The sequence below is a fragment of the Mytilus californianus genome, unplaced genomic scaffold, assembly GCF_021869535.1.
Source record: "Mytilus californianus isolate M0D057914Y unplaced genomic scaffold, xbMytCali1.0.p SCAF_8, whole genome shotgun sequence".
NCBI lineage: Eukaryota > Metazoa > Mollusca > Bivalvia > Mytilida > Mytilidae > Mytilus > Mytilus californianus.
Window position 1 is genome coordinate 77,400,765 of NW_026262734.1, and position 21,481 is coordinate 77,422,245.

The 21,481-nt window shown below is 30.8% G+C and overlaps 1 protein-coding gene and 1 long non-coding RNA gene across 9 annotated transcripts in view; one reads left to right on the top strand and one right to left on the bottom strand.

Moving 5' to 3' along the window:
* Positions 1–2,529: 2,529 nt before the first annotated feature.
* LOC127712638 (uncharacterized) lies at positions 2,530–13,505 on the top strand. The gene is made up of 6 exons (XR_007987218.1): positions 2,530–2,766; positions 4,706–4,834; positions 6,149–6,256; positions 8,678–8,797; positions 9,805–9,873; positions 11,187–13,505. It is a non-coding gene; the product is annotated as an uncharacterized LOC127712638 (long non-coding RNA).
* Positions 13,506–15,455: 1,950 nt separating this feature from the next.
* Positions 15,456–21,481, bottom strand: part of LOC127712619 (tyrosine-protein kinase-like otk) — a 66,862-nt gene continuing 60,836 nt past the window's right edge. For 5 of the 8 annotated variants that reach the window (XM_052219167.1, XM_052219170.1, XM_052219168.1 and 2 more), the window contains 3 exons: positions 20,880–20,984; positions 20,381–20,405; positions 15,456–18,056 (listed from right to left, as the gene is read on the bottom strand). In XM_052219167.1, coding sequence (XP_052075127.1) covers positions 17,843–18,056; positions 20,381–20,405; positions 20,880–20,984 — 344 coding nt within the window. In that variant the 3' untranslated portion in view covers positions 15,456–17,842. The remainder of the gene's footprint in view (positions 18,057–20,380; positions 20,406–20,879; positions 20,985–21,481) is intronic. The other 3 variants (XM_052219169.1, XM_052219175.1, XM_052219178.1) reach the window with 1 other exon arrangement.

Genomic DNA, 21,481 nt, shown 5'->3' on the forward strand with positions numbered 1-21,481 from the left:
TCCTGCATATACAATGGTTCAAATACTTGTATTGAATACCGTACAAGAACGTGGACGAAAGGACAAAACAAAGATTTTCTTATGATGGATGGCCTTCCAACACCTACAGCAGAAAGATATAAGGAAAATGTCCTATCCTGTTCAGAAGTCGAACTAGAAATATCGAATTTTTCTTCAGATGACTTAAACAAATACTACTGCTATATTGATTTTCAAGAATGTGAATTATCATTAAACTTAGATGTAGATAAGTTTGAATGTAAGTAAACGTGACAAATATGAACTTACATTGTAGTTTTATCTTCAGATACAAATACATGCAAATACATTATAAGCCGGTCAGTCTAAATATCGAAAAAAAAATGTAATTCAATATTTATCAACGAATGAAATTTGTACGTATACACATTGTGTATACTTACAACGATATCAAATTAAACGTGTTGGTTTTCTAATATATCTCTTTATGCAGTGCCGTTGAAAGTAGAATAACAAAAATACCAAACTCGTAACAAATTCAGAACGAAAAGTCTCTTATCTTATTGCAATATCAAAAAGCCAACGACTGGAAAACAACTGTCATATACCTGACTTGGTACACGCATTTCTTTACGTAGGCAATGATGGATACAACCTGGTTTTATTACTAGATAAACATCTCACTTGGATAACAGTCGAATAGAATTCAATCATATTGACAACAATGTTAGAGCAGAACAAACCGACGTAATAGGTAATAATGTCAAAAATCAGGGTACAGCAGTCTCGTTGTGTTATAGTCTATATAACAATAAAAAAACAAAGAAAAACAAAATGGTATAAAGACACTCTATGGACAAGGCATATAAGCCAAAAAAAAAGACAATAATCCAAAAAACCACCGTAACACACTAACACAATACAGTCGCTTGTAGTTTTATGAATGTACCTTTGTCTCTACTGCCAGCACATTATGTAATGGCATTATTGGAATATTGAAGCATGAACACAATTTGTTATGCTTTCATGATAGAATATAGTAATTACTGCCATATAACATGTGTGTATATATTGTATATGAAGGCCTCAGGGAAGATTGGTAATTGTAACTAACTGTGTTTACCCTCTTTAAATAAAGAATTTATTATTATTATTATTATTATTATGTACATTCAAAACACAGATTGCTGACTCTCCAGAAAACAAAGTAATCTGCATATTTTAATTTGACGACCTGATGACAAACACATTAAAAAACATAATTATGTAAAAATTGATTTTTACCTCAATAAATTTGTATTTTGTTTTTCGCAGATTATCCTCATGGTGATGAAATAAAAACAAATCACTTCATATTTAATGAAGAATCCTCCTTCTTTCTGGATATGTTTCCTGTTTACCCCAGCCCAATGTGTACAGTATTCTATGGGTTGAGTATCTTAAATGGATATACGACTGATTTACTATTTACTCATAAATAGATATAAGAAGATGTGGTATGAGTGCCAATGAGACAACTCTCCATCAAAGTCACATATTTGTAAAAGAAAAACCATAATAGGTCAAAGTACGGTCTTCAACACGGAGCATTGGCTCACACCGAACAGCAAGCTATAAAGGGCACTAAAAATGACTAGTGCAAAACCATTCAAACGGGAAAACCAACGGCCTAATCTATATAAAAAACGAGAAACGAGAAACACTTATGAACCACATCAACAAACGACAACTACTGAACATCAGGTTCCTGACTTAGGACAGGTGCACACATATATTTTTTTAATTTATGTTTTGGTAATTTAAGGCATTAAATAAAGTAAATACGAATATTTGTTCTTAGGAGACAAAGCTTCGTTAGAAAAAGTCCGCTTACTTTATAGTATTACCATTTTTAGTGGATGACAGAATCTTGGTCCAAACTCTAATTAACATATGTACTAGGATTCATGTTGATTTGACTACAACCTCATGGTACATTACGTCAGTCAAAACCTGAGTTTTGACTGGCTGTGGATTTGCAATGGCGAGCAATATATGCATAGAAAAAGACGCTTATCATATCAATGCACCCAGTCATGCTCCTTTCCGATGTCATGCTATTCACTAAATACATGTAGGTGTTTGCTTTAAATCTTTTTGGGTATCTTTGATCATGCATTCCAGGCTTTTTCCAGGCCGTTAATTTTCTCGTTTGAATTGTTTTAATTTGTCATTTTTGGGGTCTTTTTTAGCTGACTATATTGTAAGGCCGTACGGTGAGCTAAAGTTGTTAATTTTCGTGTCATTTGGTCTCTTGTGAAGAGTTGTCTCATTGGCAAATCATACCACATTTTCTTTTTTATATTATAAATGTTTTGATTCAAACATTCCTCATGATGGTAAATACAGCAAATCGTTGATGTTAAAAGTTTTTTTTTCTATACTTATCATCTCAAAAACAATAATAACAAACATGTTTATTTCATAGATATAAAACAATATTTGAGAATATGTCGCTTTCAAAGTACAGTATTGATTTAATTTACAGCTGATCATTTTTGTAATGTTTGTTTTATCTAGATTGAACGAAACGCTAGATCAAACTAACATTTACTAGAATATTTCAGAATAAGCTAATGACAGACTTTTTAGATCAGAAAACACGTAGAATTGGATACTTTCATCAATCAAAACTGTACCTGGATTTCTAGGCGTCTCGGAAAATCTGTCCGATAACGGCAAATGCAACTTGCAAAATAGGTCAAACACAAATTTCTCTCTTGAAATTCGAACTAAAAAACTGTTCGGGTGAGTTTTCTAGATATATTTTACACAGTATTTATAGCCTGGCATGATAAGTGGATCATATACATGATATATTATATATATATATATATATATATATATATATATATATATATATATATATATATATATATATATATAAAATGACTGAATAATAGCCAACGATAAATCTTACGGGGCGAAGGATCATATAAATATGATACAGTACACTACAAAATATAATATATAACCAGTCTAAAAGGGTACAACATCACCAAAAAATTACAATAAACGAACAAATGTAACTATAAATATTTCGGATAACAGATATCCGAGTATATATATATATATATATTAAAAAGTTTTAAATTTTGTCCACGCTGTGCATATATATATATATTCCTTAACAAATTGGTATTATTACAAAACCACTTGAAAGAAGTAGATCTTGATCAATCTCAATCAAAGCTAATCTCATTACAGTAAAAATATAATTACATTGAAACTAAATATTCCTATTTTAAATATGATCATTAATTTCGTCATTTAAATCGAATACCGTATTCTAAAAATGTGTTGATATATTGTCACCTACAGACTTAGGTATCTGTATGATTTCAATTCAACCCCCTAAAATTTTACAAAAAATAAAAACTCGACCTCTTTACGGACTATACTACTAATATCGTTCAAAATTGAATGCTGGTTACATGCCTTTTTTACCATATTTGTCTATGATGACGATAAAGATGAACATCTCTTTCATTTGTATGGTCTTTGTTGATACTACTTAATAATAAACTCAATACAATTGTTTTTACACTTGCAATTGACACTGATAAGCAACACTGTGTTACAAATACGATGATTCTAGTTTCAAGAATGCTAACATTAGTAGAGACATACTGTTTACACAATCCCATTTCATAGGCAGAATACATCTAATCACTATACACTTTGACGATTAAACGACTAAACTCATCCACAAATTGTAGTATTGCCATCAATAATCCAGTTTTCGCTACAATATCTCAGTGTCATATTACAATTATAATAGATAAATGTAGCACAAGTCTAATACTTGCTATTTTTCTACTTCGTACTTCGCTGATTAAGTCATTTTACATTGGATAGATAATTTTGCAATAACACGACAATTGATGGACCCATAGCGAAGTTTGAACTTCGTTTTTTATTTCTTTTTATCTCGTGTGTTAGAAAGTCGTTGTGTGCTGTTCCGGAGGCATCATCGTTGGAGCCAGTTCTGGTATAAGGTCGGGTTAAGGATAACCACTAATTTTTAGGCTGCGATATTAGTATTCGGTTGTATATTCACTGACTTGACTGGTCCTGACTTCCTATTCATAGTCGAATGACTTTTAAATTTTATCAAGTGAAATTTATGATTGAGTCAGACAAAGGAGATCTAATAAGTAGAAGGCGATCATGTATGTACTAAGCAGTTGTGGAAGATCTCTGGTTTCCTACTAGATTATTTTCTTCTCAATATATCTGTCAATTTACTTTAAGACTGTTGCATACTTTAAATGTTAAAGTATATTAGGTCAGTAAAAGGAGGCGACTTTCCGTAAGTATATGATATGCAGATGCTGTTAGCATTGGGAAAACGCATTTCCATGGATTTATCTCAGCTCACTTCTTAAGACCCCTTCCACTGCCTTAGAAAGTTTATTATTGTTACATGTTTAAATCTCAGCCTTTGCCAAAGATATCAAAAACAAAACCGACAAGTGTTGGATGTGTGTTTAAAAATATTTTGAATTTGGTATCATATACATTTTATACTCGCTTCTCCACTCATTAAATTGTATATACAAAGTTTTACTAAGTTTTCTTTTCTTGTTAGTAGTTCCATTGCCACAAGCAAATAAATGCCATAGTTATTTAGAATTTCTAAACATTTTTGATTAAATATCAACCTTTAATTTCCTTACTATTTTAGACATAGAAGAGCAAGTATCCTTGACACTGAACTCGACAGAGAAGACGATTTTATGTATTTTAACTGTCATCTGTCTTGCACTTGTCCTTTGGAGCATGTGTCGAAACAGGACTCTGATACAAAAGACTTGTAATTAATATTTATTTTATAACATATGCACAGACGAATGATTTGGAAGAAAATCGCATTTTAAGAACTCCGATATACTGATTATTTGATTACATATTGGTTAGAGTCGTGTCGAATATTTTTTAAACCTTTCTTCTGAATGATGAAAATGACCGATACAAATATTTGTTCAAGACATGTTGTAAAAAACACTATTCAACTTTTAATCTAATACAAAATTATAGTGCATTATAGAAACAAATGCAAAAATAACACGTTTATAAAAATACATGTGTGTGTTCTTTCTCTGACAGTAATTAGTCTTACTTCGGAATAGACAAACTGTTAACAAAATTATCTCTAATCAATTCGTTCCTATCGTTTATCTTCAAATTATATGGAAATTATTATCTCATTGGTGTGCTCCTGACCAAAACCTGGCTCCAACAGAGTTTTTAGGAGACAAAACAAAAACATAATATTGACGCTACATATATAAGTGTACGTTCAACATTACGCATCGGTTGACCGTTATGTTGTGTCTGTGTTTCAACTCACTTGCGAAATGCTTTTGCGATTTTAGATGTTTTGACACCACAAAAGCCGTATTATCTGTAAAAGTATCGGTTATGACTTTTGGAATGACTGTAAATTAAAATGGTGGGTGATGCATGCATGGCAATAGTCTTTTACCCGTCGAAGCCCCTGTTCGAAGTCTTCCGATATTTTCCTTATCTTGATTAGACTCTTCTTAATGAATGTATGACATTTTAAATACCGATTAACTACTCTTGTTTCCAATTTACGTCAATCATGCATATAAGCAGAGATGGCAATTTTATTTTACTTAAATAGGTATAACAATATATTTATATTAACTCGGTGATAAGAAAAATAAGAAATAATTAGGCATTGCTCTCTGAGCAACAATCCACATGATTATGTTAAAATATATTGTACGTTAATTGAATACAATCGAATATTTTTTAAACCTATCTTCCGAATGATGAAAATGACCGATACAAATATTTGTTCAAGACATGTTGTAAAAAACACTATTCAACTATTTACAATAGTGGTTATGATGGAGTATGTGTGATAAGTAGTTGTTATGTGTTTAATGTTGCACAAATACCTGGGTAATGGTTTTGAAGATAAATATGAGGATCGTCCTCCAATTTATTTTTACAACAAACTTCTGTGTCATTGAATCGTATTGACGTGTATAACATCTTTATAAATATAATTATAATAAAGAATACTTCTCCTTTCTTTTATATTTGAGGTCTCTTCTTGCTTAATTGTGTTTATTTCATTATAAATTTGTTATTTCAGACAAGGAACTTTCCAACCGGAATGTATGGGACAGTCGGCGACCATTGTTAGCTATATTGGCAACATTTGGATCGATGATTTTTGATATTCTAACATTCACAAAAAAAGGTAAGCGTTTCAACCCAAATTATTTAACAGGTAACTAAAAATATATTTTATCAGGGTCATTAGATGTAAAAAAAAGTTATAATAAACTGAATCAGTCAGGAGCCTGTTTTTCAATGGTTGTTGTGTAACATATTTGTTTTTCGTTCAATATTTTGTACATATATTAGGCAGTTAGTTTTTCGTTTGAATTGTTTTACATTTGTCATTGCAGGGCCTTTTATAGCTGACTATGCGGTATGAGCTTTGCTCATTATTGAAGGCCATACAATGTCATATAGTTTTTAATTTCTGTGTCATTTGGTCTCTTGTGGATAGTTGTCTCATTGGCAATCATACCACATCTTCACATTTTTATATAGATAGCCGTTTCCGGATTTCTCCGTAATTTTGTTTCTCTCAGTTTAACATATAACAAAAAAAACTGAGTAAAAAACATAACAAACGACCATCTTTGAAAAAGTCTAGTATTGATTGTTAAAAACGAAATCCTACTTCTATATTATGATTGACTGACTTAAATGATTGTTGCTTTTCTTGTGTTTACCATATTTATTTATATTGAGACTTTCTACATGATTTTATATTTTGTTTAATAGTGATTGTTTTGTTGTTGTTGTTTTGACAAGTAATGCAAATATAACTTTGTATCCATTCCATCTGACTTGATATAAATGATACCATAGAAACAGTTAAAAATGTATGCCTGCTTCATATCCTGATTTACGTCAATCATGCATACAAGAATAGACGGCAATTTTACGATGATATCTCGGCTCAGATCTTAAAATCGACAAAACGAATAGATTGAAAAAAAGCTTTTCAACAAAACAGAAGATTTCAGCCTCCTAAGTGAAATGAAGTGTGAACTTTACATTTACATGTACGACATTCCAGCAGCTCTTGTATGTGGAATATAAATCTCCCACTATATACGACATTCCAGATCTTTCGTTACGTATCATGATGTCCTTGATGAAAGGTTACTGCTAACATGGAAGCTATTAACCTTAAGTCAGGGATTCCAAGCGGAAAAATTCAAATAATCACTTTGAAAACTTTACGGACGCTGTCATGAGTTGGTTGAAAGATATAGAATAACTGTTTCACAGATGGCTATGAATATGTTCCAATTGTCGATAACACAATTATGACTTCTTTTTCTAGAATTGGAAATCACAAAATGACATTTATCACCAAATTTGTACTTACAGTAGCCCGATGGTTTTCACATGTGGATCAGAATTAGCTTACTACTTACGAGTACCTGAGTTTTCTTCTAGTTTGTATAAAAGTGGTCCGTGTTTCTCTTGATTGTAAAGCTTTGTTACTTGGACATTTTAGATAAATTTTGTTTTCTCAAATTTCACAGTCGGTCAATATTAAGGGTTAGAAAATTTACATAACCGATGGTTTATTTATCTGATAGTGTCGTAGCGTTAGAAGAGACTAAATAACTAACCCGTTTTTGAGTGAAGCCTTATGACTTGAATTAACTCATCACTGTATTTTATAGAAGAACGATTGGTGTCACATGTGGAGAACCATCTGCTTGCCCTTTCGTAGACCTTATATAACTCCCGGTTTCTGGTGGAGTTTTTTTTGTTGATAAGTCTTTAGTTTTATTTTTATGTTGTGTTAATACAATGTATGTAGATTGTTGTATGTCTTTTCGTCGTTTTTGATTTTTTTGTCATGGCGTTGCCAATGTATTTACGACTAATGTGTGTATATATTCATTTTGGCATCTTCTGCCAATATTTTCACAAAATCTCGATTGCTTGAAATCAACGAAAGTTAAAAAGAACAATGAAATTATATCTGAGTCTACTTCCTATTTATATCGTGATAAGTGTTTCAGTTCAGTTTTCTGTATCAATGTTTGTAGATGATTGTTTGTCGTCTAGTCCCTTTTTTATGTATGGTATTGTTTATATGAAAATAAGGAGAGGGGATTAACATACACAGTTTTCTACAGCGCTGTATGTAAGTGTCTTTATAATAATATGGATAAATGGCCAATGAAAACTATCCACTTTAGTCCAAATAGCATGCTTGGAGATAAACAACTGTAATACTCAGCCATAATCAGTTTAAAAAATGATAATTTAGAAGATTAGTATGGAGCACAAATACATAGCATAAAAACAAAAGTCATAAGCCACCGATCTAAGCGTACTTACTGTTATTGTAGGCTACCTTTAACCCAATGCCACTAATACATAATAAATAATGTTAGATGTCTTCTCTGCGTTATTAATTTTTTGTTTGCAAATTGTGTTACCATAATTAAATAAGGATACATGTTCTGTGATGTTGGTGAGCCGCCACTTCGTTGTCAATCCTACATCTACTTTTATTCGTATTGTACCGATGTTTAATAGCAAAAAGTCTTTTGTATACTAGTATTATTGTTTATTTTAGTTGAAGATAACTAAACGCTAATTATCTGTTTTGGTCTTGCACTTTTGTTGACCTTTGCGTCGTTGGTTCTTGTCAGTAATACGCCTACTATTAGCATATGCGAAGGAGTCAGAAAATCTTGTAAGTATATACACAAATCGGGTATTGCTTTGAATTTCACTTATTCTAAAAAAAAAATGTTCTGTATTCTTAGTTAAGAGGATCTTGTGGTGCATGTTTGTCCTTATGCCCTTTTTGTTTTACAATGCGATTAACCTTTGTCATTTCCAAACGATTTGAAGAAAGTCATCCTACAGACAACTGCTTGACTGATTTTAGGACGATTACATATTTATGTTCAAATTGGTGGACAGGCCGAGATGCATTTGTATCATAAGTACACACAAACCAACAGTGTGTATGAAGAAACTATGTATTACTCGCACTTATATTTTTCATAGCCGACACTCCAAGCATGTATTACTCGCACCTATATTTGTCATAGGCGACACTTCAAACAACAAATATACCATTTCAAATTTTTTTTTTTAAAGTCGGAGATCTACCTCCAGGTCTTGCATGCTTATAAGGAGAGCATCCTTTTTGTTGATCAAAATTAATGTCAAATAATTAAAGAAAAGTTTTCGTATCATTTAGATTGCAACAACTTTATTTCTTGAATCATATGACACATTAAGTTTGTTCTAGTCACAGGCATTATCTATTTTAGTCTTATTTGTCACAACTTCTTAAATTCGCAAATTTCGGTTTTTCATCCTCTTCATTTTTGTTGATATTCTATTTTTATTGCAGTTTTGATATGAGCGTCATTTGTGAGACTTAAGAAGACGAATCGAAACACGTGTATTGCGAAACAAATTATAAACCTGATATACTTCATGTGTGTATAGATGGAAACAGTCTTCTATAAGACGCATACTTATTCTTTTATTTGATTTATTAACATAACAAATATTTACATCCTTAGAATTATTATGGACTTGAAAATAACTCATTAAATCGTGAAATGTTAGGAAAAAGCGTTTTATGCGGTAATTATGAGGTTTCCTGTTATCCGGCCTTGTAATGTATTATTCAATTGATATAAATAATTTCCTCATTCATATAAAATGTTTCTTGCTTTTCAGTCGAACGGTTTATAGAAAAATTTGAAAACTGTATACTTTCAAACGGACCCAGAGAACAGAACACCGTTGGTAATATATTTTTTATATTTATAAAACTTTTGTCAAGGATACCTACAGATAGTTTTTTTTTCTGTGAACCATCTAGATCTGGTTGTTGTTGTGTTTTTTTTTTTTTTGTTTTTTTTTTTTAATTTACAAATGAAATGTATCAAAACTGACTTTGAAAGTTATAATTGTGCTTATTATACCATGATATTAGAATTTCACACAATTCAACAATATCCTAACCAGAGTTGTATCAGAAATGAACATAAACAACTGTTATCCTTGATTGTGACTTTATGATGATTATAAATTTGCCCAATAAACACGTTTTAAAGGAGGGATTACTTAAAATTTCTTTTAGTTTAAAACAAGACTTTTTCTGAACTGATTTAAATGTTATGCTCTTCTTTGTACAACCTCAAGTGTATCTAATAATGGTACAACTCGATTTGCGTTGTCCGGTTAAAGATCATGTGAAAAGGGCATCATTTAAGCTATGCTAGATGTACTAATACTCAGTCATGATCCGGTTATACCAACCTTGTGCTGAATGAGCGTCACCCTCTATACATTTTCAAACCTTTCCAAAAAGTTTGGAAGGGTTTTGGAGTTGACATATTGCATCTATAGTTCGGTCTCAAAACAACAGCTTCACATGTTCCTTTAAACGGTACAAATTTCAAAGTTTATTCCAGTTTGTAATATAATGCAAGCCAGGTTATTAAATTGATTTTGACAATTTGTTCACGTTTGCCTCCGAAAATAAAGCAACCAACAATCAGTCAATCGATGTACGATATACATTTGTAATATTATTGTTCAATTTATTACATGAAAAGGCAGAGGAAAGTCATTAATTGTGTCAATGGTAGTAATGTAATTTACCTTATTGCATTTTACAAAACATAATGTTGATGGTAGAATTTAGTAATCTTTGTTGAATAAATCTATTATGTTTTTCTTTTTATAGATAATTACATTTTAAACTGTCGATTCCAAATCAATGAAAGCTGGGTATAAAGCTTTTCTTTACTTTATTGTCGTAAATTGAATTTAGAAATAATAACACCCTGATGAATCTTTTAATATAATTGTATCTCGTTCATTTTCTTTTCACCGTTTAACTAAAATGTACTTTGAACTGAAATTATACTTTCGAAGTATCATCTACAAAAGAAAAACAAGTAACTATGACTCATTTTTTAAACAGATATTGCACATATAGCAAGTTCTATAAATCATACAATTCTTTAAGCATTAGCTAAAATCATTTCACATCAATACTGCTTGCATTTCATTACAAATTAATTCGGTAGATGGTATTTTATCTATTTCAGCATACGATGCTGCTAACACAGATGATCATGATGACACAGCAGGAGAACAGTCTGTTTAGTTTTCGGATTCATTGTACAGAGTCGATGATGTGTAAATACATGTAGTTGATATCTTATATTAGTCCATTATATTTATGTCGAAGAAGACAAATTTAACAAAACTTCACTTTCATTTTAAATTCACATGAATTGTATGTGTGACTGATTCCTTTAACATCCATTTTGTTTGTCAATCACTGTGATAGTTTTAAAATTCTATTTGTTTGGATCTATACATATGAGAATAGGTAATTTTGAGGAGAAAGGTCAATTCGGTTCTTATTAAGGATCGAACCGTCTCTGGGACAAGTTTGCTATTCCGCTGCAAAAGCTGCCACCTTAATTTTTGAGGTAGGTCAAAATAAGTTGATAACTTCGTTCGTATTGGTTTCCAGATATTTGTCCTGAAACCTTTTACACACACCGGAATTGTAAACTTGTCCCGGAGACTGTTATATCATGAATTATTAAGAAAATTGAATTTCATTTGAAAGAAATATGCCAGTTTAAGTTTTATATGTCATATTATTACACGAAACTATATGGAGTAATTTTCTGTAAAAAAAGAAAAAACACCCGAAAATATAATTGTTCTGGGTTTTTTTATTATTTATATACAAAAATTACATAAAAGCCAAATGACGCTTTGAAAATTCTGGGTCATGATTTTTTGTTTGCTTAAATCTTTAGCCCAAACGTGACAAAATTACATAATGATACTGACGTTAGCGTGAATGAAATCTCTAAAACATGTTGTTGAATCATCTATTCATAGCATTTATAATTAAAAAGATCTGCTACAGCCTTTTAATAATTTAATTATACATTTTGAAGAAAAACTTGCATTCTGTTTCTTTTTTTTTTCATTTGTTTTAGTTTATTTATCACTGTATATACTCTACATATTGATATGTTGTTCTATCAATTTTGTTGCCGTATTTGTTCACTAGACTTTTTTGTAAAAATTGTATATTGCAAAACGGACTGTGTATATAAACAACCCCACCAGTAACGAAATATTGTAACTCCTGAATATTATGTTATTTTGTTCACAACACTTTATTTAAAAAGATTAAAAAAAAAAACCAATATGAACATTTTTTATCGAAAGGTTCTGAAAGTAGTTTTACAGTAATATAACAAAATGTTTTATTTTTCGGTTGCCCTAGCCAAAACTAGTATACACTAAATCGAAGCCTAATTTGGCTACAAAGGGTCTTAGTTTCAAGCCTAAAAGAAAACATAAAGCATATATACCCATTTCATACAATAAGTCGTGTTTAAGGTGTAACTTGGCTGGACCAATATCATTTTAGATCTATTGTGTTTAAGGCAACTCAAATACTGAAGAAATAACATGTCTGATTAAAATTTCATATCCTCTGTAACACATTTTTAAAAAGTGTTTCAATCTGAATTAATTGCAGCTCCCATTTATTACTATTATTTTTGAAATTACATTCAGTTGGGAGGATAAAGTTTTTCTTTTAGACTTAAGTGATCTCATTATTTCCTCACACAAATTAAGTTTTTATTTTTTAATAAATGAATTGCCACAGCTTGCTTTATCTAGTCTTGAAAATAATACGTTCATTTGTGGTGTATTTTGTTTTTTTATCCTTGTTACTTTTTCAAAATTTTTGAAAGAAAAAGGATGACAATGTTTAATGTATAAAAAGTTTAAAGAGAATTATTTCCCGCCAAATTTTCAATGTCAAGTATATCTCCAAAACAAGCACACGGACCTCTTAATAGTGTTTTTGCTTTTTAGTTCCTTTATTTATATACTATATACTATTAGACCGTTGGTTTTCCGTTTGAATGGTTTTACACTAGCAATTTTTTGGGGCCCTTTATAGCTTGCTGTTCGGTGTGAGCCAATGCTCCGTGTTGAAGGCCGTACCTTGACCTATAATGGTTTACTTTTATAAATTGTAACTTGAATGGAGAGCTGTCTCATTGGCACTCATACCACATCTTCCTTTATCTATATAAATACATAACAGTCTTTTCAAAACTCTTTTTATTTTGAAGCAGAGTAGCGAACATCATTTAAGAGCATTTTTTAAAAACACTAGTTCATTTTGAGTGTTTATGTGAATTTTATGTTTTATCCTATTGACTCATTATTAATGTTATGCAGACTTGTTGATTTTGGATGAAAAGCCAGTTACTTTACTTACAAGTAAAATGAGTATTTATGTTTATGTATATTCTTACAATGTACAGTTTGTTACTATTTGTTATAAAACTGTTTTTGCTCGATGTTATTGCAATCATTTACGTTTTGTTACAGGTACGGGTCTATGATTTTAAAGATGACAATCCAACGTTCGCAGTGATAATTGTAAAAAGTCTATACATTTATCATTTATAAATCTCCAAGAGAGGGGCCCGGGTACCATAGGCCTGCCCTCTGAATCCAACTCTGTAATATAGTGGAATACAGTACCAATCTCAACTATATATATATCTTCTTCGTACATATTTTAATGATTGGAAACAAAGCCAGAGCGTTGAATAGAAATGGGAAGGTAAAAAATGTCTCTGACAAATCAACATGTTGCGTTATTTGCGTTATTTATTGAATACTAGTATCACGTTCCGCGACTCCAAAGTTTGAAATAGTATCTGCACTCTATTAGTTAAATACAATGATAGATTCTAGTTGTTTGTGTCAAATGATTTATCAATGTTTTATATAAAAAAGAAGATGTTGTATGGTTGCCAATGAGACCACTCTCCACAAGAGACAAAATGACACAGAAATTAACAGCGATCCGTCACCGTAAAAGAGATTTTCACTGCAGGGCGATTCATTTCTATTGTACAGTCAATGCATTTTTACAGAAGGAAATTAACTAATTTTCAGTTTTTAAAGTCTTCATTCAGTCGACCCTCTAACAATATTTATGAAGTCAATAGGATTGATTATGTATGCATACTTAGTGAATGTAGTCTGAGGTAATATATCAATATAACCGCCGTACATTTGATATCGAATATTAATCGCTGCATCGCGAAGCGATGTACGTAAATAGAACGTCCTAATAATCTCACCAAAGACTAATGCTGTTCATTTGAACATTAAATGTTTATGAAAACAAAGTTTACTGCTCCCGGCAGCATTGTATTTATTCATATTACATGAATATCATGTGACTATTTTAGATAGACAGTTCTGTGAATTACTTGTAAACGTCGCGAAACAAACACTCCGTGTAACTCAAACTGATCAAACTACAAATAGAGCATAGTTGGTTGGCTCTTACACTAAATGCGACCGTGTGTTATGTGATTTGTTGTTGTTTAAAATACAAAGTGCGAATGAGAAACCCGTTGTATTAGTTTTAATTTTATTTGCAGATATTAACTTGAAAAACTGACCTCAGAACTTTGGCACTGTACGATTCATTCACTTTGAAGTTTGTTTGCTTTCTGTAGTACCGTTCGTTGTCTCTACATTTTCTTTAGGTTTTTTTTTTTTGCAGACCTTGTCTTGATGAATATGTTTGCTTTTTATTGTCTATCTATCTTTTTATAGTTTCAAGATGGCCAAAGCGTAAAATGTTAATAAAATAGTCATTAAAGAGCATGAACTCAAACCAGGAGCCGTCTGATATGAGAAATCATATGTAAAATTCGTCATTTACAAATATAAGGGCGATAACTCATATAAGAAGTCATCTGACAGATTTAAAGGAGTAAATGATATGTAGATCTCATCATTCTGAACATTTTTGCCACTTGCAGATTTCTAGTCATAACGGTTTTAAAGATAATAATAACATTGGTTGCAATGAATTACATTGATTTCCCAGTGAAATAAAAACTAATAATTTCACTTATGACAGAAAAACCCTGATAATTAACTCATGCGCTACGCGCATTCGTGAATTGATGTGTTGTTCGGTCACTCGTTGAATATTTTTCTCTTTTTGAATTCTTCGATTAACTATTCTTTAATCAATAAACTTGCATTTCACCCTTGTATTCTATTTTTAGCAATGTCGGTCATGTAGGTTGGCATGCGGATTCACCAAACACATTTTTTAAGATCTAAATATCCTAATGATGATTGTGGCCAAGCTTTGTTAAACTGTCCAGGGAGCTTCAGAAGAGAAGATATTTTTTAAAAGTTAACGACGACGGACGACAGACGCCTTGTGGTGAAAAAAGCACACTTGGCCTTCTAGGCCACGAAAACAAATAATTAAGACAACAATCTAATTAAACAACACACAAATGTATTTACTTCTAACGTTCAACTTACGGTCTTCTACAATATACTTGTCATTAAGATATGTTTTGTTTATTTTTAACTCTCCAAATATGAAAATAAGGAGATTGCCAATAAAAAAACTAAATGTATCAACCAAAATTCAAGTGAAGTAAATATACGCAAGTGTAGTTTAATTGTAAATACATTTAAACAAATTTATCTAAATGGCTACAACGAACAACTTAAAACAACTCACAGAATAAAAACAAACTTCTATAACCTAGTATTGCTTATATCTTTGTTGGATATTAATCTCATAAGCAATTATACCACAACTCCTTATTTGTATATTCTTCTATTATTCTATTTTATAATTATTGATAAATTCATTCATTTCTTAATTTGGCGTATAAATATTTGCATACGCCTAGACTCGGTAATTCGGTTTTCATACATTTATATCTTTCGATTTCGCGCCTTTTCTCTTGTCGAGAAAAATTCACTGATCAGATCGACACGTATATTTTGCATTCATGATATGTTATTAAATAGAATTATCTCTTTTTCTGGTTGAACATTTTTGTATTTGTAGATTTCCTTCCATTTATTTGGATATTTGGAGACCATGATTTACAGAATTGTCACAATTTATTAATATTAAACTGATCAGTGCAATTTCTCATCCCACATTGCTTTTTGTTATATTTAAGTATTATTAAGACAATCTTTATGTTCGAATGAGCATAGCGAAGGAGAACATAAATGAAATTATAGTATACATGCTAAATATATGCCGTTAGATTAATCATTTGAATTGTTTCATATTTTTCATGTCGGGATGTTTTATAGCTGACTATTCGGTATGGATGTTTCCTATTGTTGAAGGCCGTATGGTTGCCTATAATTGCTTACATCCACTTTATTTGAACTTTGGTGGATAGTTGTCACATTGGCAATAATTCCACATCTCCTTATTTTTGTATATAAGAGAAAGAAAAAGAAAAGAAATATGTTTAAAAAACAACAACAAAAACTGTTTGTATTGGAAAAGTACATATGGTATGATCATAAAACAAAATACCACATCTACTTAGTACATGTCAGCATACGAACGGTTTCTCACAAAACAATATATTACTTCAGTATGTTAAGCTTGGAATGGTAAGATAAGAGCATTATTTGACTCTCAATATCAGGTCCATTATTGCATTCACAAAGATAAAAAGTGTTCAAAGTTGATTTTGATAAATTAACATGCTATAAATTGAAGTGGGACATATTTTGTCGAACGTTTCGAGAGTTTCGTCAGAAATTTTACCCCAAATAGGCTCAGATACATATTTTGTTAAAATTTTCCATTTCTCGGTTTTATGAAAATTTAGGCTTAAAGAACAGTATTCGTCAACTAACTATTTTCATCAGATATCTTATTTATCACAACATGTATAATAGTCATTTCATTTAGTTGGTTTTTTGTTAGATTTCTTAATCAAGGCAAACCAAGAAAAATGCTTCGGACGCACGAAATATATAACGTGTTATTCCTTTTTCACAATCTCCTATAATTTTCTTTTGATTTAAATTTTTACGCGGGTGCTAGCTTCAAATCCGACATCAACTGAGTAAATCAAAAATAAAGATACGAAGATGTGGTATTATTGCTAATGAAAAAACTCTCCAGAAGAGAGCAAATTACTCCTACGTTCAAATAACGTGGATTTCAGCAACCGTACGGCCGTCAACAATGATCAAAGCCCATACTGCATAGTCAGCTATAGAAGGCCCCGAAATGACAAATGTAAAACTATACTAACGAGAAAACAAAAGGCCTAATTTATGTACAAAATAATGAATAAAAACAATTTAAAACACTTTTGACATAAAGGACGATAAATCAACAAACGAACACTTTTTATATTCAAGATGAATTATATATAATAAAAGAATACAATATATTTATAATATTAGCATGTATTAAATCATGTCTGCATACCATTGACAAAACATACCAAAATCTACATATTTTGTATTTTGATTTCTATGTCGTGTATATCAAAACTGTGTATATACAGGTCTTCAAAATCTATTAAAACAATCTTATGTGAATCTAAAGCTGCATCTTTTCATATCAGCATTTAAACAAACGAAATTACTATTTACACAAAAAGTAAAATTAAAAAAACAATAAAGTATAGAATGTCCAGTGGTATGATTATGAAATTATAAAATACTTTAAAAAAAGAATTGTTTTCAATAAAAGAGTACGTGCAGTTTCTTTATAGTTCATTTCAATTTCATTTCAATTCAATGTTTTAACTTCGTTTATTTGAAAAAAGGAAAAATACTGCTAATGCATTTAAGAATGAGCTATACGAATCAACATATATAAAACTATTTAAATGTATGTGTACATTGCAAATTTTGACTCGTCCATGTCTAGATAGCTGTTTGCTTCACTTGTCGTTCCACTTCGATTCTCGATATCCTGTTCAATTTCGGTATCACTTGCATCTCTCGTATTGTTTTGAGTGTTTGAGTAATAGACTTCATTCATTTGGATACTTTCTATGTCCTCATACTCATGCTCATTCGGGTCTTGCTCGTTGAGTCTTCAAAAGAAGATAAGATATATTTCACTATATTGAAAGCGTGGTTTGAATATATGTAATTGTGTTTTGTAATATAACGTGTAAATCTAAAGAGTAAAAAAGTCTTACCAAACGATCAATAATGATTTTAATCAAGAAGTAGTGATGCAAATTACTTGACCCGACGAGACATAAAAAGTCAAATCATAAAAATACTGAATTCCGAGGAAAATTCAAAACGGAAAGTCCACAATCAAATGGCAAAATCAAAAGCACAAACGCATCAAACGAATGAACAACAACTCTCATATTCTTGACTTGGTACAATCATTTTCTTATGTAGAAAATGGTGGATTGAACAAGGCAGACAAACTAGGACAAGAGTTATGTATAAGGATATGCAGCTTTATATGAAACCCTTGGGATTATCCATGTTCAAATGTAGTATAAGTTATGAGTACAAAGTTTTCATTATAATTTGAAATGTAAGATATTAAAAAAGGAGGGGCGAAAGATACCAAAGGGACAGTCAAACTCATAATAGATACATCGACTCGTTCTTCCCTGATGTATTCATGACACCAACTTTGATATACTAATGAATCTTCGTTTCAAAAATTCAATTTGAAACAGATAGTCCCGCTATTGAAAAACACTAAGACAGAAAATACTATATTATCTTAATATGAAGATAATTGTAACTATTAGAATTTAAATATTTTTTTTCACAAATTTACGAAATAAAAATCTCTATTTTAATGTTTATGTATTGAATACATACGCCAAATAAAAACAATGTATTTTCTGATTTATCTATTAACGAAACAATATGGTTAGATGATACTTTAAGAACATTGATAAGTCTTAACATACTTGAAACAAAGTGATACAAGTTGCGAAGATCATAAGATTTGTTATAGAAAACGAAGGCTTAAGGATGATACAAATTCCCAATAAAAACTTTTATCGAACAAAATATGAATGAATAACTGATTGTTGGTATTAATTTGGCGTAGTAACTAACAATTGAAAAATTGATGAGAACTGCGCAATTGTAGTTATATGCATTTTCGAATAGGTTCAAATGATTCATTTGCATACTGTACGTAATACACTAATTTTGATTGATTGTTGATTGCTTAACGTCCAGTGGCAAATATTTCAATAGGTAGGTCTTGTTTTTGAGGCTGTCCGGGATAGTGTCGGGAAAGTTGTTACTGCCACTTGGAAAACAGATAGTATATTGGATAGAGACATAAATTTAGCCTTGCAACAGTTCACCTACGGTCCCTTCGAAGAGTTTTTGCAAGAGTTCTGAACGTGCAGAAAGGTGGTGCCCTATCTACACGAGCAATTTGATTTAATGTCCCCATTCTGACCGCATGTGGCTACGTTCTTTACACATTCAGCACAGCGAAACGGACGCCGCACTTCGGCGAGAATTTTACTTCAAGTCTGTAGAAGAGTAAAGTGACAATATTTCTATTCCTAAGTCACCCTTGGGGGTCAATATTTTTTTTTTTAAACTTTAAATTTTTATGGTCGGATTTTGTTGAATAAATTTAGGTCTTTAGGTTATAGAATGTTTATTCTTTTTAATATTCATAATGAAAACGATGTACATTATCAAAATGTGGCTGATTGAATTACCTTACGGATGTGTCTTGCTGACATTCTGAATATCAGCATTTTCATAGACGACGAACATATAAATAAACGACGTATAATACAGCAAGCGTAACTTTTCCAGTTAATGCGATTACATGGTACCATACGTCCGTAAATGTTCTGTGATACAGATATTTTACTTACATTACGTCCGTAGCTATTTTACCTGTGTACCAGAAAGTTAATGTTAATAAGAATGTGTTCAATAATTGCGAAACAAAGCAGACCCTGCTAAAAAGTACCTTCAGCCTAAAATGGTGCAAAACAATGCGACAAAGTTTATTTGAAAGCAAATCTTAAAGATGACGAAGTGTTAAAGTCCAAGAACGGTTTTCTGATAATTCTATTTCAAACAACTCAATGAGAGAAAAGTTTGAAGATAAATCGCCTCAGCGAATCATATAAAAGTTAGTTAGAGGACAGCCAGGATTATAAGAATAAATCGTTATTTTTTATATCACATGCTTCATCCTGTATCAAGTACTTTTTGTTAATACCTGTTTTGTTACATTAAAAAAAGAGCCTTTACTTTTTCATTAGAAATTAAATAGTATCAGCATCACTAGTCATACACTAATAAATGTGTGACTGTACGAGCACTAAAACTCTAATTAGTTACAAACAATAATTATTTGGCGTTTGAAATTGCATGCCCTTTCTTAGACAAGATTTCTTACCCAGGGTTTTCTTGTCCCTCATATTCTACAAAAACCATAATGTTTTAATCAATGTACATGATATAAAACTTTTCATCAAAAAAATTAAAAGATAGTGATAAATGGTGAGACCAATTAAAACAACCAATAAAGATGTGCGTCTGATATGTATTTTTCCCCCTTAAAATCGCCGACTGTACGGCTAGCTATATTTAATACGTGCTGGATTGGGGTAAAAAGGAGGGAGTTATTTGTTTTTTTGTTTTTTTTTTGCTATCTTTTATTCTGCTATATAAATTAGATGTTATGAATTTTTTGTACTTTAACTATATATAATGTCATTCAAATTCAATAGTTGGGTTCTATGTATTTATGAATTGATGCTTTTTTATATTTTTTATATTCAATTTATAACTTTAAAGTTAGTTTAACCGACTCCTTTACAATGATTATTTTTTACACTATTACAAAAATGCGACTTTATATATATATTTGATATTTAAAACTAAATCTTGCTTACCTTTTAAAATGTTTCTTTGATTGTTATACCAGAAAGATGCTATCGCAACCGTGATTACAACAATAACTAAACATATACCAATTAGAACAAATTTCAGTGGAATACCTATTGAAGTAAAGTGTTTGTCATTTATTAGCAATATTAATTTATATGTAAGAATTGACAACAATCGGTGTCTTGTAATTGGTAAATATTTCAAAAAAATGTATGCATAGGTAAATATATGTAAAATATTGCAAACGAGTAATTTTAGAACGATTGTAATGTATCTTAATTTTCATCAACCAGATGATATTGCTATTGATGGAAGTATCAAAACGTAGACAGGTCAAACATTTGTCTATAAAATTTAATTAATAATCAGTTAATGTCATGTAGTTTTGTGTCGATTTTTTTTTTGCCTGTATCTTTTGTTTATAATCTTTGCCCTTAAAAACACACGAAAGTTATTATTGTTTTTAAAACAAATACAGACCAACTCTTTGCCGTTAAAAACACACGAAAGTTATTATTGTTTTAAAAACAAATACAGACCAACTATTTGCCGTTAAAATTCCTCGAAAGTTAATATTGTTTCAATTTATTTGTAATGAATAATGACA